Source organism: Pseudophryne corroboree, chromosome 3 (assembly GCF_028390025.1).
Source record: "Pseudophryne corroboree isolate aPseCor3 chromosome 3, aPseCor3.hap2, whole genome shotgun sequence".
Taxonomy (NCBI): Eukaryota; Metazoa; Chordata; class Amphibia; order Anura; family Myobatrachidae; genus Pseudophryne; species Pseudophryne corroboree.
The window spans coordinates 13,510,781-13,526,041 of NC_086446.1; the positions used below are offsets into that span (position 1 = coordinate 13,510,781).

The following is a 15,261-nucleotide window of genomic DNA, read 5'->3' on the forward strand; positions in this document are numbered from 1 at the left end:
CCTAAAAGGGGGAATACGGTACCATCTACTCGAGGGACGCAGGTTCAGGAGTCAGACCTGGATCCTCCTCTATCAGGAGAAAGATTGGAAGACATTCGCGCAAGGGTAGTACTTCCGCGCATTTTCAAACTTCTTCGTACAATAATTCTAGGAAGAAGGTCAAACAGACAAAGTCTCACAATAAAGTTATGGACACATGGGGGTATATTTACAAAGATTCGTGTTTTTGCTGTTTTGAAGGGTGTTTGATCTCGAATGGTATCGGGTGCATTTTACTGCAACTTTTTGAATCCTGATACGGTCATTCACTAAGCTGCCGACTTTTCCCAATTCGTATTTTCCAATGTCGATGTGATTCGTAATGTCAGGCAGTGTTTTACGGGAGTGATGAGTAAAACACTGCCTGACAAAACACAAGGAATCCCAGGCGGATCTGTGAGATCAGTGCAGGGCTTCATTGTGTACCTTAAAAAGGTGTTTAAAGTGTTTTAAAATCTGAAAAAAATTGCGTGGGGTCACCCCTCCTAAGCATAACCAGCCTTGGGCTCTTTGAGCCGGTCCTGGTTGAAAAAATATGGGGGGGGGGGGGAATCACAGGGGTTCCCCCATATTTTATCAACCAGCACCGGGCTCTGCGCCTGGTCCTGGTTCCAAAAATACGGGGGACAAAAAGTGTAGGGGTCCCCCGTATTTTTAAAATCAGCACCGGGCTCCACTAGCCAGGTACATAATGCCACAGCCGGGGGACACTTTTATAGCGGTCTCTGATGCCCTGGCATTACATACCCAACTAGTCACCCCTGGCCGGGGTACCATGGAGGAGTGGGAACCCCTTAAATCAAGGGGTTCCCCCTCCAGCCACCCAAGGGCCAGGGGTGAAGCCCGAGGCTGTCCCCCCATCCAAGGGCGGCAGATGGGGGGCTGATAGCCAAGTGTAAAAAATGTGAATATTGTTTTAGTAGCAGTACTACAAGTCCCAGCAAGCCTCCCCGCAAGCGGGTACTTGGAGAACCACAAGTACCAGCATGCGGTGGAAAACCTGGGCCGCTGGTACCTGTAGTAGTACTACTATTAAAATAATACCCCCAAAAAAACAGGACACACACACCGTGAAAGTATAAGTTTAATTACATACAGGCACACCTACATACATACATACATACATACATACATACATACATACATACATACATACATACATACATACATACATACATACTTACCTATGTTCACACGAGGCTCGGTCCTCGTCTCCATGTAGAATCCTCGGGGTACTCTCCTGATTGGCTGTGTGCTCCTGTAGTGTCTGTGAGGCTGCACACGGCACAGATACAATGTAGCGCCTATGAGCTCCATTGTATCCAATGGTGGGAACTTTGCGGTCAGCGGTGAGGTTACTTTCGGTCAACCGCTGACCGCAAAGTTCCCACCATTGGATACAATGGAGCTCATAGGCGCTACATTGTATCTCTGCCATGTGCTGCCTCACAGACACTACAGGAGCACACAGCCAATCAGGAGAGTGCCACGACGTTGCGCTCCCTGATAGGCTGAAGGGACCCTCTTTGACAAGAGTTAGGGGGGGTCCTGGCAGTCGGGGAAAGGGGTCCCATGTGTAAACATGGGACCCTTTTCAGTGCGTGGTCGGGTTTCCGTTTTTTTGTTTTGCCAACTATGTGGATTATACAAAGGACAGAATCTACACTGGATTATGTGACTATAATTTTTTTCACAGGTCCCCAAGGATTCTACAGGGAGAAGAGGACCGAGCCTCGTGGGAACATAGGTAAGTATGTATGTATGTATGTATGTATGTATGTATGTATGGAGGTGTGCATGTATGTAATAAACTTATACTTTCACGGTGTGTGTGTCCTGTTTTTTTGCGGCCCAGGTTTTCCACCGCATGCTGGTACTTATAGTTCTCCAAGTACCAGCTTGCAGGGGAGGCTTGCTGGGACTTGTAGTGCTGATACTAAAAACAATATTCACTTTTTTTACACTTGGCTATCAGCCCCCCATCCGCCACCCTTGGATGGGGGGCGGGGCAGCCTCGGGCTTCACCCCTGGCCCTTGGGTGGCTGGAGAGGGAGACCCCGGCCAGGGGTGACTAGTTGGCTATGTAATGCCAGGGCCGCAGGGACCACTATAAAAGTGTCCCCCGGCTGTGGCATTATGTACCTGGCTAGTGGAGCCCGGTGCTAGTTTTAAAAATACGGGGGACCCCTACGGTTTTTGTCCCCTGTATTTTTGGAACCAGGACCAGGCGCAGAGCCCAGTGCTGGTTGATCAAATATGGGGAAACCCCTTTCATTTTTTTCCCCATATTTTTTCAACCAGGAACGGCTCAAAGAGCCCGAGGCTGGTTATGCTTAGGAGGGGTGACCCCACGCAATTTTTTTTTCACTTTTGACTCTAAACACACCATTTCTCCTAGATAACCATGCACAGATCTCACTGATCCGTGCGTGGTTATCCAAACTCGACTGGAAAAAGCAGGTCTATTTTTTTCCTGCTTTTTTAACGATTCGAAAAAAAATAGACCCGCACTTGAGCACTCAGAGACTAACACCCAAATACGAATGAATAGTGAATACCCGTATTGTATGAAATAACAGCCGCATTTGACCGATGGTCTATTCATTCGTATTTAAGAACTTTGCCAATCAAACCATTACAAATAGACCAGACACTGCCGAGTTTTCTGCTTAGTGAATTCCCGGATTGGGACTTAGAAAAAAAAACACAAATCGGCAAAACTCGGATTTTTAGTAAATACTGGCCATGGTTCCAGAACAAGCCCACATACATTGACAGCCCTCTGTTGGTTCAGGGGGCGTTTTAGTTAATGGAGGTGTTCCCTCCAGTTACACTAAATGGAACATAAAATCTGGCGTCCCTCATTGCCCTGAGACGGCCAAGGAGAACTTGTTATCTGGTTCTCAGGTTACTTCAAAAGGTTCCAAGGCTTCTTCCTCGTCAAGAGGACCTGCGTCTTCAGGAGCCAGTTCTTTAATTAACACTTACCACAACTAAGTTTGAAGGCATGGAGGTTGACCACCAGATATAAGCTCGAAATATTATTCCGAAGTCATCCCTACGCTTATTCAGGCAGGAGAAAAAGGAGTCACGTCAAGACATTACCATTGAAATTGGAGGAAAGATGTCTTGGTGTAAATCCAAGAATTCCCTTTGGTGGAGTTTCATTTGGGTCATTTACTTCTCTTTCTACAGTCACGTATGGTTGTGGGCCTACGATTAGGCTAGCTCAAGGACCAGATTTCGGCCTTGATTTCTTCCAGAAACACGGACTGCACTTCCTCAGGTACAGACTTTCTTGAAAGGGATTCTGCACATCCAGCCTCTATTTTTTTTTTTTTGTGTTCCTCCTATGGTGCCGTGGGATCTTGATGTTATGTTGCAAGTCCTGCATTCGGATTCATTGAACCTTTACGAGAGGCTAACTTTCAGTTTCTTACATGGAAGCTGGTCACTTTGTTGGCTTTGGCATCCGCAAGGCGGGTGTCAGAATGTGGGGCTTTGTCTCACAAGAGCCCTCCTTGTTTTTCATGAGGTTGGAGTTGAGCTCAGGACGCGTCAATCTTCCTTCCAACGGTTGCGTCAGTTTCTCATATCAACCAACCTGTTGTGATGTCAGTGGCTGCTGACATTTCTACTTCAGATAAGTCATTGGACGTCTCACAAGAGGCTTTGAAGATATATGTGAAGAGGACTGCTCCTCTTAGAAAGTCAGAAGCGTTGTTTGTGCTTCATGATCCCAATAAGATTGGGTGTGCTGCTTCAAAGCAGCCTATTCCTCGCTGGATCAGATGTACTATTCCGCATACTATCTACGGCAAGATTGCCGGAACCTAAATCGGTAAAGCCTCACTCTACTCTTAAAGTGGGCTCTTACTGGGCGTCTGCCCGGGGTGTCTCGGCACTTCAACTTTGCTGCGCAGCTACATGATCAGGATCAAACGCATTTGCAAAGTTCTACAACAGGCTTTTTCAACCAGTGTGCCGTGGCACACTGGTGTGCCGCGACCAGTTGCAAGGTGTGCCGCGGAGCCAGAGCAGCTTCCTGCACCTTCAGAGTGAACCGTTGGCCCGGGCTCTTCTTAGAGGATCAGTCGTGCTCCGGCCGTGACGTATGCCTTGAATACGTGGCGGTGCAATATCATAGGTCAGGGCCGCCGCGTCTCAACATCCAGCCAGCACACCCGCCTGTATACACATCTTCCAGTACCCGCCTGCATACACAGCTTTCCTTGCCCACCCACATCCACACCTGCCCGACCGCCCGCTGCTCAGTATTCGCAGCACTCCACTATGAACAACGCACTGAGGGACAGGGAGGAGGACAGCTGACCAGTAGGGGCTAATATTTGTTTTTTTTCTTCTCCTGTGGGGAACAACAGGATTTATGGGGGGAACAATGTGAATAATTCATGTGGGGAGCAATAGGATTTATATAGGGAGCAATATGATTTATGTGGGGAGCAATGTGATTGTTTTTTTTGTGTAGGCCAATGTATGTGTGGATTTTTTTTTACTATGAGGGCCAATGTGTGGTTTTTTGTTTTTTTTCTGTGGAAAACTGATGGTGTGCCTTGGCAATTTTAAAATATGGTTCGGTGTGCCGCGAATAAAAAAAGGTTGAAAATCACTGTTCTACAAGTTTGATACTTTGGCCTCTGATGACCTCCAGTTGGTCTATAAGTTTTGCAGGGAACATCAACACTTTCCCTCCCCTAGTGGGAGCTTTGGTATAGGCCCCATGGCATTTGATTCTCCCCAACATCCTCTAGGACGTACGAGAAAATAGTATTTTAATATACCTACCAGTAAATCCTTTTCTCGTAGTCCGTAGAGGATGTTGGGCGCCCGCCCAGTGCTTCTATTCTCTGCACAGTTACTTGTTAAATAAATGGCAGCGGTTGCGGTCTCTCTTTGGTACATGTATACTGACATGTTTCCATTGAGTTACATGTGGTTGCATGTTATAAGTTCAGTGTGAGTTAGTGTGAATCTCACCGCATATCATTGTAGTATCCTCTCTCGAGGTTGTCTGTCTCCTCGGGCACAGTTCCTAAGCTGAGGTCTGGAGGAGGGGCATAGAGGGAGGAGCCAACCCACACTATTCAAATTTTATAGTGCCCAAGGCTCCACAGGACCCATCTATACCCCATGGTCTTTGATGCTGCCCAACATCCTCTACGGACTATGAGAAAAGGATTTACCAGTAGGTATTTTCTCCTGCAGGGTCCACAGTAAATTCCACAGGGTACCTTGGGATATGAGGTAGCATCAGTGGATTGGCACCAAAGATCAAAGTTTTTGGCCTCCCAGAATGCAATGGGCCAGTCCCCTATATCCCCACCTCCTGGCTCAGGCGATTCTGTTTTTTATGTTGGTGCGGCAGGAGCCGGACCACGATCTTTGGGCTGTTGTTCTAGCAGCTGTAAGCTTTGTACCAGCCCGTTTTCAGTGGAAGCGAAGGCCAGGGCTTTACAGGAGGCAGTTCAGAAGTTGGTACAATCAGGGGTGATAGTACTAGTCCCACCTGCACAGCAGGGACAAGGTTTCTATTCCAACCTGTTTCTAGTACAGAAACCAAATGGGTCATTCCGGAGCATTCTCAATCTCAAAACTCTGAACAAATACATTTGAGTGCCTCGGTTTCATATGGAGACTTTACGTTCCATTATCTTGGTCATGGAGCCGGGGGATTTTATTGTATCCCTAGACATTCAGGATGCTTACCTACATGTACCTATAGCAGAGACCCATCAGTATTATCTCAGGTTTACTATCCTCCGGCAACATTTTCAGTTTCAGGCCTTAACATTTGGACTGGCTACAGCTCCAAGAGTGTTCACCAAAATGATGGTGGTGATGGCGGCTTATCTCCGTCGTCAGTGGGTAAGGAATTTCCCATACTTGGGTGACCTGTTAATTCTGGCTCAGTCCCAGGAAACCAGTGCCATCTGCAACTGACAATTGCCTATTTACAAAGCCACGGCTGGCTCATAAATTGGGCAAAAGTCATCCTTGGTTCCATCATAAAGTATGACGCACTTAGGGGTTGTATTGGATTCCGGTCTTCAGAGGGTGTTTCTCCCTCTGAACAAAATATCCACAATACAGTCAAGGATTCGGGAGCTTTTACACAGTCGAAGGGTGTCCATTCACGCAGCGATGCTTGTGATGGGATCTATGGTATCGACATTCGACATGGCAGAATATGCTCATGTCAAAGTCAAAAAATATAATGTATATGCCTTGTGCTAACCCCATGCACATGCCCGCTGCGCGTGCACTCGCTCTGACGTGCGTGCGCATATCCGCACTTTGCGTAATGGAGCTTTCACGGCCATGCGCCTTGGCGCGTGGTATGCGCATTTACGGTAGGGTTTGTGAGCGTGTAGTGTGTTATTAGAACATTGCATATTTAACCCAAATAGCGTACATTTTAGAAGTAGTTCCCCTAGACCATGTCAGCGAGTATTATTAGTTTAAACAGTTCCTGGACAAAGGGATTTGCCTTTTCATGATAGGAAGGGTCAGATAAAGGTTGGAAGGTGATGTCTAGTATCCAGCTGTAGGGTATTTTGAGGGTAACATTCCGGTGTTAGTTAGAGAAAGATAGCTTGCTCCTGCGTATAGTTATGTACAAAAGTAGAATATGAACATTAACTGTATTTACTGTAAATTACACATGCGGCGGGAATCCAGAGGATACCACCCACAAGAGCAGATGGGGAAAGACATCGCCCACCCTTTCAAATCCACCTATGACCTTTACTGTAATGTAGAGACATGTCCCTGTGTCCAATGAACAATGAGATTACAGTGAACATTGTATTGTGTATGCATGTTGTGTATAAAAAGACCACTGTTGCCTGGCCGGTCAGAAGACTCTGAACGCTATCTACCTGATGAGCGGAGGACCGGATTCGGGTTGCGCTTGCGAATATTCTCACGTACGTACATTCTCTGTAGCCATTATTCTGTTTAGATTTACTTGTTAGCCTGTAGTGTATACATTTTATTGTTTTTATCTTTTGGAATCAAACCACGGTGGCCTTAGAACCCTGTGGTTTCAACTACAAATCAGTGTTGTGTTTTCACTTTCCTGCATGGGCTTTAAAGTAGTTTAACCTGTTTAATGTGTATAAGCATTGTTAAGGTGTATGCACTGCGGGTACTTTGTATCGCCAGCGCTACTTAAGGTTTAAAGGTATAACATCATTACAGTACTTTACTGTTAAGGGTTTTAAGTGCAAGCATATTACATTATATCGTTAACAAGGTTTAAAGTTTATTAATTGTGTGTGCGCTCGCTGTGTGTTTTCTGTACACTCAGCGCGGCGTGTGTACGCCAAGTGCGTATCGCGTGCAGGACTCTGTACGCAAATAGCGTACAAAGTGCGTAGCACGTGCACGTAGTCTAGCGGCTCAACGGTAAAAGTGTATTTAGAGGTATAGCTTTGCGGTCTAAGATAATACCGACATTATCACTCAATTCCACTTGAGGCTCCTTCTGCGTCTGATTCCTTCCAAATGGAAGTGGTTACATCAGACAATTAAAATTCAGAATTTGGTCCTTCCTTTGGAAGTTTGTAGGTCATTAGCCTGGTGGCTACAGACGTCCCATCTGAACAAAGGGCGACCCTTTGGATCTCGGATTGGGAGATTCTGATAACGGACGCCAGCCTTTTGGCCTGGGGAGCCGTTTCAGAAAAGGGTTGCTTTTAGGGGCAGTGGACCAAAGAAGAAAGTTGCTTGCCGATTAAATATATTGGAGCTTCGGGCCGTGCATCTGGCTCTCGCTCAGGCGAAGGACATTCTTCAGGAAAAGCCGGTGCAGATTCGTTCGGAAAATGCGACGGCAGTAGTGTACCTCAATCATCAAGGAGGAACGCGCAGTCAAAAGGCAATGAAGGAGGTAAGTCGCACACTAAGGTGGGCAGAATTTCATTATCCGGCCTTGTCCGCAGTATTCATTCCGGGAATCCTAAACTGGGAAGCAGATTTTCTCATGCGACACACCATTCATGCAAACGAATGGGCTTTACACCCAGAGGTCTTCCAGAGCCTGGTAGACAAATGGGGGTTGCCAGAGAGAGATCTCATGGCTTCTTGGCAGAACTTCAAGGTGCCCACATACGGGGAGAGGAAGCCACATGGTCTTACGTCAATACATTCATTAGACTTTACGCCTTTGATGCCTCTCAGGACACTGCATTCGGGCGAAGGATTCTGTCCAATCAGGAGCATCCCCTCCACTAAATGTTTGCTTTGGAACGTCCCAAGGTACCATGTGGACTACACTGTGGACCATGCAGGAGAAATATCGAGTTGTGATAGACCTACCGTTGATAACTCTATTTCTCCGAAGTCTATAGTGTCCACGTGGGTTCCCACCCTGACGCACCTGATTTGAGGATGCTTATATTTACTAACCCCTTCCTTTTTGTATGGAAGTGTGTATGTGTGTTCTTCTCGCCTGATTAGGGTTCTCTATGATGCTTCTGCCTTGAGCTTTGGAAAATAACTGAATTGCCTGAGCCAAGAGGCAGGGATATAGGGGACTGGCCTGTTGCATTCTGGGAGGCTGAAAGCTTTGATCGTTGGTGCCAATCCGCTTAAGATACCTCATATCCCAAGGTACCCTGTAGACACTGTGGACTTCGGAGAAAGAGTTATCAAGGGTAGGTCTACCATAACTCTATTTATTACTGCACAGCCCATGTCACCTCTAGTAATACCACATGATCTCAGTGTTACCTAAATGTATGCACAGGCGATGTTATGTTACTGCACAGCCCATGTCACCTCTAGTAATCCCACATGATCTCAGTTTTACCTACATGTATGCACAGGAGATGTTATATTACTGCACAGCCCATGTCACCTCTAGTAATCCCACTTGATCTCTCAGTGTAGGTTGCACTCCAGTCCAAGCTTCCTAGTATTGTTAATTAAGCAGAAAAGCAATGATTGAAATATAGTACGGATTACAATGTCATTTATAGAATTATATATTGTACCATGTAACATCCTGGGTCTTGTCTACTAATTTTATAGTGATTTGCCATTTTTTTACCATTATTCTTTACAAGATTAAAATTGTTACAGGAAAATTAATATTTCCATAATGTATTTTATTTCCAGCAGATGGACACAAAAGTAGGACTATCTCAGAAGGACATCTAATGTTATCCCCGGATTGGGAAATAAAAGATAATGACATTATACAGGATTCTCCAGGAGCTGACCCCATTACCCCAATTGTACATCCAGCTCTATCAGCTGATCCCTCTGATCCTGGGAAATGTTCTCCTGATCACTCTGATATTGGTGCATCTGTTACAGCTCTGACAGTAGATACAGTGTTTCCCTGTTCTATAGATGCCAAATGTTTTACACCGAACACAAAGCTTATTACCCATCAGTCAGCTAAGGCAGATGAGAGGCCATTTCCATGTGCTGAGTGTGGGAAATGTTTTCCATGCAACTCAGCTCTTGTTGCACATCTGAGAATTCACACAGGTGAGAGGCCATTTCCATGTTCTGTGTGTGGGAAATGTTTTACATGGAAATCAGTTCTTGTTACACATCAGAAAACTCACACAGGTGAGAGGCCATTTCCATGTTCTGAGTGTGGGAAATGTTTTACACTGAAATCAAATCTTGTTAAACATGAGAGAAGTCACACAGGTGAGAGGCCATTTCCATGTTCTGTGTGTGGGAAATGGTTCACACACAAATCGTATCTTGTTACACATCAGAGAAGTCACACAGGTGAGAAACCATTTCCATGTTCTGAGTGTGGGAAATGTTTCACACACAAATCAGTTCTTGTTACACATCAGAGAAGTCACACAGGTGATAATCCATTTCCATGTTCTGAGTGTGGGAAATGTTTCACACACAAATCAGTTCTTGTTACACATCACAGAAGTCACACAGGTGAGAAACCATTTAAGTGTTCTGAGTGTGGGAAATGTTTCACACACAAATCAGTTCTTGTTACACATCAGAGAAGTCACACATGTGAAAAACCATTTCCATGTTCTGAGTGTGGGAAATGTTTTACAGCGAAATCAAAACTTGTGATACATCAGAGAACTCACACAGGTGAGAAACCATTTAAGTGTTCTGAGTGTGGGAAATGTTTTACTAAGGCATCATATCTTGTTATACATCAGAGAAGTCACATAGGTGAGGAACCATTTTCATGTTCTGAGTGTGGGAAATGTTTTACTAAGGCATCATATCTTGTTATACATCAGAGAAGTCACACAGGTAAGGAGCAATTTTCATGTTCTGAGTGTGAGAAATGTTTTGCAAATAAATCAGCTCTTGTAATACATCAGAGAAGTCACACAGGTGAAAAACCATTTCCATGTTCTGAATGTGGGAAATGTTTTACATGGAAATCAGCTCTTGTTATACATCAGAGACTTCACACAGTTGTGAAGCCCTTTGCATGTTCTGAGTGTGGAAAATGTTATACTACTTCATCACAGCTTGTTATACATCAGAGAAATCACACTGGTGAGAAACCATTTCCATGTTCTGAGTGTGGGAAATGTTTTAAAGCGAAATCACGTCTTGTTAGACATCAGAGAAGTCACACAGGTGAGAAGCCCTTTGCATGCACTGAGTGTGGAAAATATTTTGCTCAGAAATCACATCTGATTAGACATCAGAGAAGTCACAGGTGAGGCCATTTGCATGTTCTGAGTGAGAAATAAATCAGCTCTTGATGCACACTGTAGACATCACACAGGTGGGGAAGCATTTTAATCTTCTGGAGTAGACTCGTCTTCACCATTTCCCTGCATTGTTCCTTCAGGTGCTATTCTATGTCCTATGTTTTGTTTTTTGGATTATAAAATCTTCATTGAAGCATGAACATAAACTATTGAGGTATCTCGTTCCCTTTCCGTTGGGCACCAAATTTTTTAGTGTATTTGGTACTCCGATTTCCAGAGGATATATCCACTCTTTATTTGGTTAGTTTTACTTATTTTATTACTCAAATGTTGACTGATTTTGATAAATGGCGTCATTTGCCGTTATCCTATATCGGCCGTTGATGGTTTCCTTTCCCAGACTTCTTTACCCAATCCAGATGTTGCCTTTCCTTCTGACTGACCGTGATGTTGCACATATTAATAGGGCTATAACCAAATTAATATCGTCTGGTAAACGCCCCAGGATATCACTGTATAAATTGCAGCAGCCATTGCTGGGAGGCATTAACTTCCAGAATGTTCAGGCTTATGCCCTGGCATCTAACCTACGATATGCACTGGATTGGGTAAGGAGTGTGGACAATTATGTTTGTTATTCTCTTGATCAAGCGTTTCTTTCTGCTGTTACTTTGGATGCCTTATTACATTTACCGATAACTTATTTTCCAGTGGAACTATGCAATAATCCATTACTCTACTCTACTCTATACCCTATATTTCTCTTACGTCCTAGAGGATGCTGGGGTCCACATTAGTACCATGGGGCATAGACGGGTCCCTTAGGAGCCGTGGGCACTTTAAGAGTTTAATAGTGTGGGCTGGCTCCTCCGTCTATGCCCCTCGTACCAGACTCGGTTTAGAAAATGTCCCCGGTGGAGCTGTTCACAGCTAGGGTAGCTCCTTGAGCTTTTCTGGTTTTATTATTTTTTAAGAGATGTTAGGCACAGGGAGGCTGCTGGCAACAGCCTCCCTGCTTCGTGGGACTTAGGAGGGGGGTAGTGTCAAACCCTTGAGGTTAATGGCCACTATCTCTGCTGACAGAACACTAAGCTCCTGAGGGTGATGATCTCTAGCCCCCGAGGCAACCGCTCCTGCAACCTCCTAACCAAGCCAGAAAATTACGATGGCGAGTAGGGCACCATCGACCTGACAAGCAGGGAGCTGGTGAGAATGGCGGCATCAGGGTGGGAGCACAGTACTGAAGCTGCACTCCGGTGGGCTCAGCGGTACTATGGTGTGGCGCTGGGAGGGGCCCCCTGGGCCAGTGCAATACCCTAACACTGGTCACTTCTAAGCTATCAGGGACTCTGTCTGCTGCCAGCGATCATTTACTTCAGACCTGTATAATCAAAGTGTGGGAAGACGCACCATTTTAGGGGGCGGAGCTTCTCATAGCAGACCCATCAGCTCACCAGCACCATTTTCTCCCTGCAGATCATCACACTGAGGCGCCGACTGGGAGCGCTGCCCCTCCACAGAACTTCAGCTATCCTGTGCGGTACCAGCGGGTTATAGAGGGAGAGTGTATATTCACTATAACTGTGTGGTCTATTAAGGGTTCACAGTCAGCGCCAGGCACTTATTCTATAACTGCCTACTGGGGCGCTGTGTGGGTGCTGGCTCCATTAACTCTGTTTCTCTGAAGGTACTTGGGGGAAACTGACATTTTCCTGTGTGTGTGTGTGTGTATAGTTTCTCACAGTACCATGTCCAGGGACTCTGTGTCTTGTGCTGCAGAATATGTATCTTCCCCAGAGTAATCCATTCCATGTACTCAGGAATGTAATATGTCTCAGCCTTCCGAATCCGAACACCAGTGGGTGGCTTCCATAAAGGGAATGATATCCCAGATTTCTACTAGGATAGCATATAATGAGACTGAAACACAGGTTTTGAATTTATCTGGAGGTTTTGTCTGGTTCTGTTCTCACTACCATATCAAAATCCCCTGGTATAGGGGGCGTGGCTTCGGCGGACATGAAGTAGCACACAGGCTGTGTGACTCCAGCTAAATAATCCTGTTGCCTCATCCTGTCTCCCCCTGGGCCTGAAAACTGCCCCAAAACCTGTGTGAAGGTGAGTGGGACCCTTGTGCCACTCTGAGACCTGCTCATCAAACTCCTGCTGCAGACGGACGACATTTGTGTGCTGGGCTCCTGGGACGGATCACTCACGTGGGACACCGCCCTCCTGTCTACCCGCACTGAGTTATTGTGCACGGATGCCGCTCAGTACATTGCCTGCATCCGCCGTTGCTGCCTCTCCTGTGAGTGACTGCGGCCGGGGAGAGCTCCGGTGAGCGCTCCTCTCCCCCCTGCTTGTGTCCGGGTGCGTGTCAGCGGGATCTCCCGCTGCGACCCTGACACATGACCCGCCGCCGCTCTCCTCTCTCTCTCTCCTGCGGCTCTAGCCTCTGATCTCCCTCGTTGAGCCTCTGGATGGTGCGGCTGAGGAGCGGGGCTTGGAGGGGCTGTGTACTTCTCTGTGCCCCCTCTCCATTTTCTCCAGTCATAGGTGTTGCCCTGCTGTGCTCTGCGCTGTATTAACCCCTTGAGGGCCTGCTTGTGGTTCTGCCCAGTGCCCCGCACTCTAGGATCCCCTGGGGCTCAACTGGACAAGTTGCCGAGGGGCACGTTTGGCCGGGTTGCATGCTGTATGCGTCCCCTGTGCTGAGGATTCTCCTTCATGCTTCAGGGCAGACGGCGGCTGGATGTGTCTGATATACTAAAGGTGGTATCCGGACTCCAGGTCGACAGCACAAAGGTCGACACACTTTTGGTCGACACACATTAGGTCGACACACATTAGGTCGACAGGGTCAAAAGGTCGACATGGAAAAAGGTCGACATGAGTTTTTCATTTTTTCTTTTTTTGAACCTTTTCATACTTAACGATCCACGTGGACTACGATTGGAACGGTAAAGTGTGCCGAGCGAAGCGGTAGCGGAGCGAAGCGAGCCATGCGAGGGGACGCGGTGCACTAATTCGGGTTCCCGGTCACTCTATGAAGAAAACGACACAAAAAACCCATAAACTCATGTCGACCTTTTGACCCTGTCGACCTTTTGATCCTGTCGACCTTTTGACCCTGTCGACCAATTGGTGTCGACCTAAAGTGTGTCGACCTTTGTGCTGTCGACCCTGAGTCCCAGACCCACTAAAGGTCCACGTGAGCGCCTACTGGTCAGTTTTGATATACTACATTTATCCGCGGGCAGCGACTGGACAGTTTTGATATACTATATTGCATTGCGGGCGGAGACTGGACAATATTGATATACTGAATTCCCCTGATTCCCGCCGTCGGCAGGCTACCATGGTTAAGCAACACCAGAATGCTGCGGCTGCAGCAAAACTGGAGAAATACGCCAGAAACCCTCGAGCGCAGTCGGCCTTGTCTCCGTCACCACCGTCGCCTTCCAATAGCTCCTCTGTGGAGGCCACGGATTCGGCCCTACAGAAAGTACTGGAGGCGGTTGCTGCCAGCGAAACCCGCCTGGCAGACCAGATCGGCCAGGTCCAGGCGGACCTATCCATCATCCACCAAGACCTACAACGGGTGCGGGAGAGGGTCGGTGAGGTTGAAACACGCATCTCCATGCTGGAAGACACGGTACCACCAATTGATAGACGTACCGCTGCCCTGGAGTCCCAAATGTCGGAGGTACACAAGAAGATGACCGATATGGAGGGGAGACTGCGGCGGAACAATGTCCGCTTCGTCGGCTTGCCTGAGAAAGGAGGAGGGCGCCTCCCCAAAAAAATTTCTTGAACGCTGGTTGCGGGATGCGTTTGGAGCAGAGGAGCGCGCTCACAGAGTCCCGATGCGTCCATTGCCTCCGGGGGCGCCTCCTCGTACACTCATAGCCAAGCTCCTTCATTACCGTGATAGGGATGTGATTCTGAAATTGGCCCGTACTAAGGATCCTCTCAAGTGGAACGGATCTCCGGTCTCAGTCTTCCCTGATTTTGCCATTGATGTTCAAAAAGATAGAGCTCAATTTGTCTCTGTGAAACGCAGGCTGCGTGAACTGCACATCCCCTATGCCATGCTCTTTCCGTCTAAACTGCGGGTGGTTTCAGACGGAGAAACTAAATTCTTCATGACCCCCCGCGAAGCATTGGTGTGGTTGGACAGACGCTTTCCGGCTCGGCGGGCGCTGGCCGCTGACTGATCTCCTGCACTTCGTTCCTTAATTAGGAAGTATATTGCCCCTTGCTTGTATGTTGTGCCATACATGAAGATGGTCTAGGGAGGGGGGGGGGGATTTCCTGTTGATGTTTTGAGCTGGGTTGCTGTGCTGAGTCTATACAGGCTCTCTGCTTGGCGCGTGACATCGCCGGGGTCATACGGCCATGTGTAGACGAGGAGAGTGCTGATTGCTTTCTCTGTACTTTTGTTATGTTCTATGTTATGGGTATTTGTTTTGCTGTATAGTCTAGTCTCAGATATTCTATATAGCTGGGGTTGTTGCGGGGGCCTGTGTGGGGG

The 15,261-nt window shown here is 47.0% G+C and overlaps 1 protein-coding gene across 1 annotated transcript in view; it reads left to right on the top strand.

Annotated features, from left to right (window-relative positions):
- The window catches only part of LOC135056958 (zinc finger protein ZFP2-like), a 47,160-nt gene extending 32,162 nt beyond the window's left edge, over positions 1-14,998 (top strand). Inside the window, exon 7 of the mRNA XM_063962752.1 lies at positions 9,184-14,998. Coding sequence (XP_063818822.1) covers positions 9,184-10,736 — 1,553 coding nt within the window. The 3' untranslated portion in view covers positions 10,737-14,998. The remainder of the gene's footprint in view (positions 1-9,183) is intronic.
- Positions 14,999-15,261: the final 263 nt, after the last annotated feature.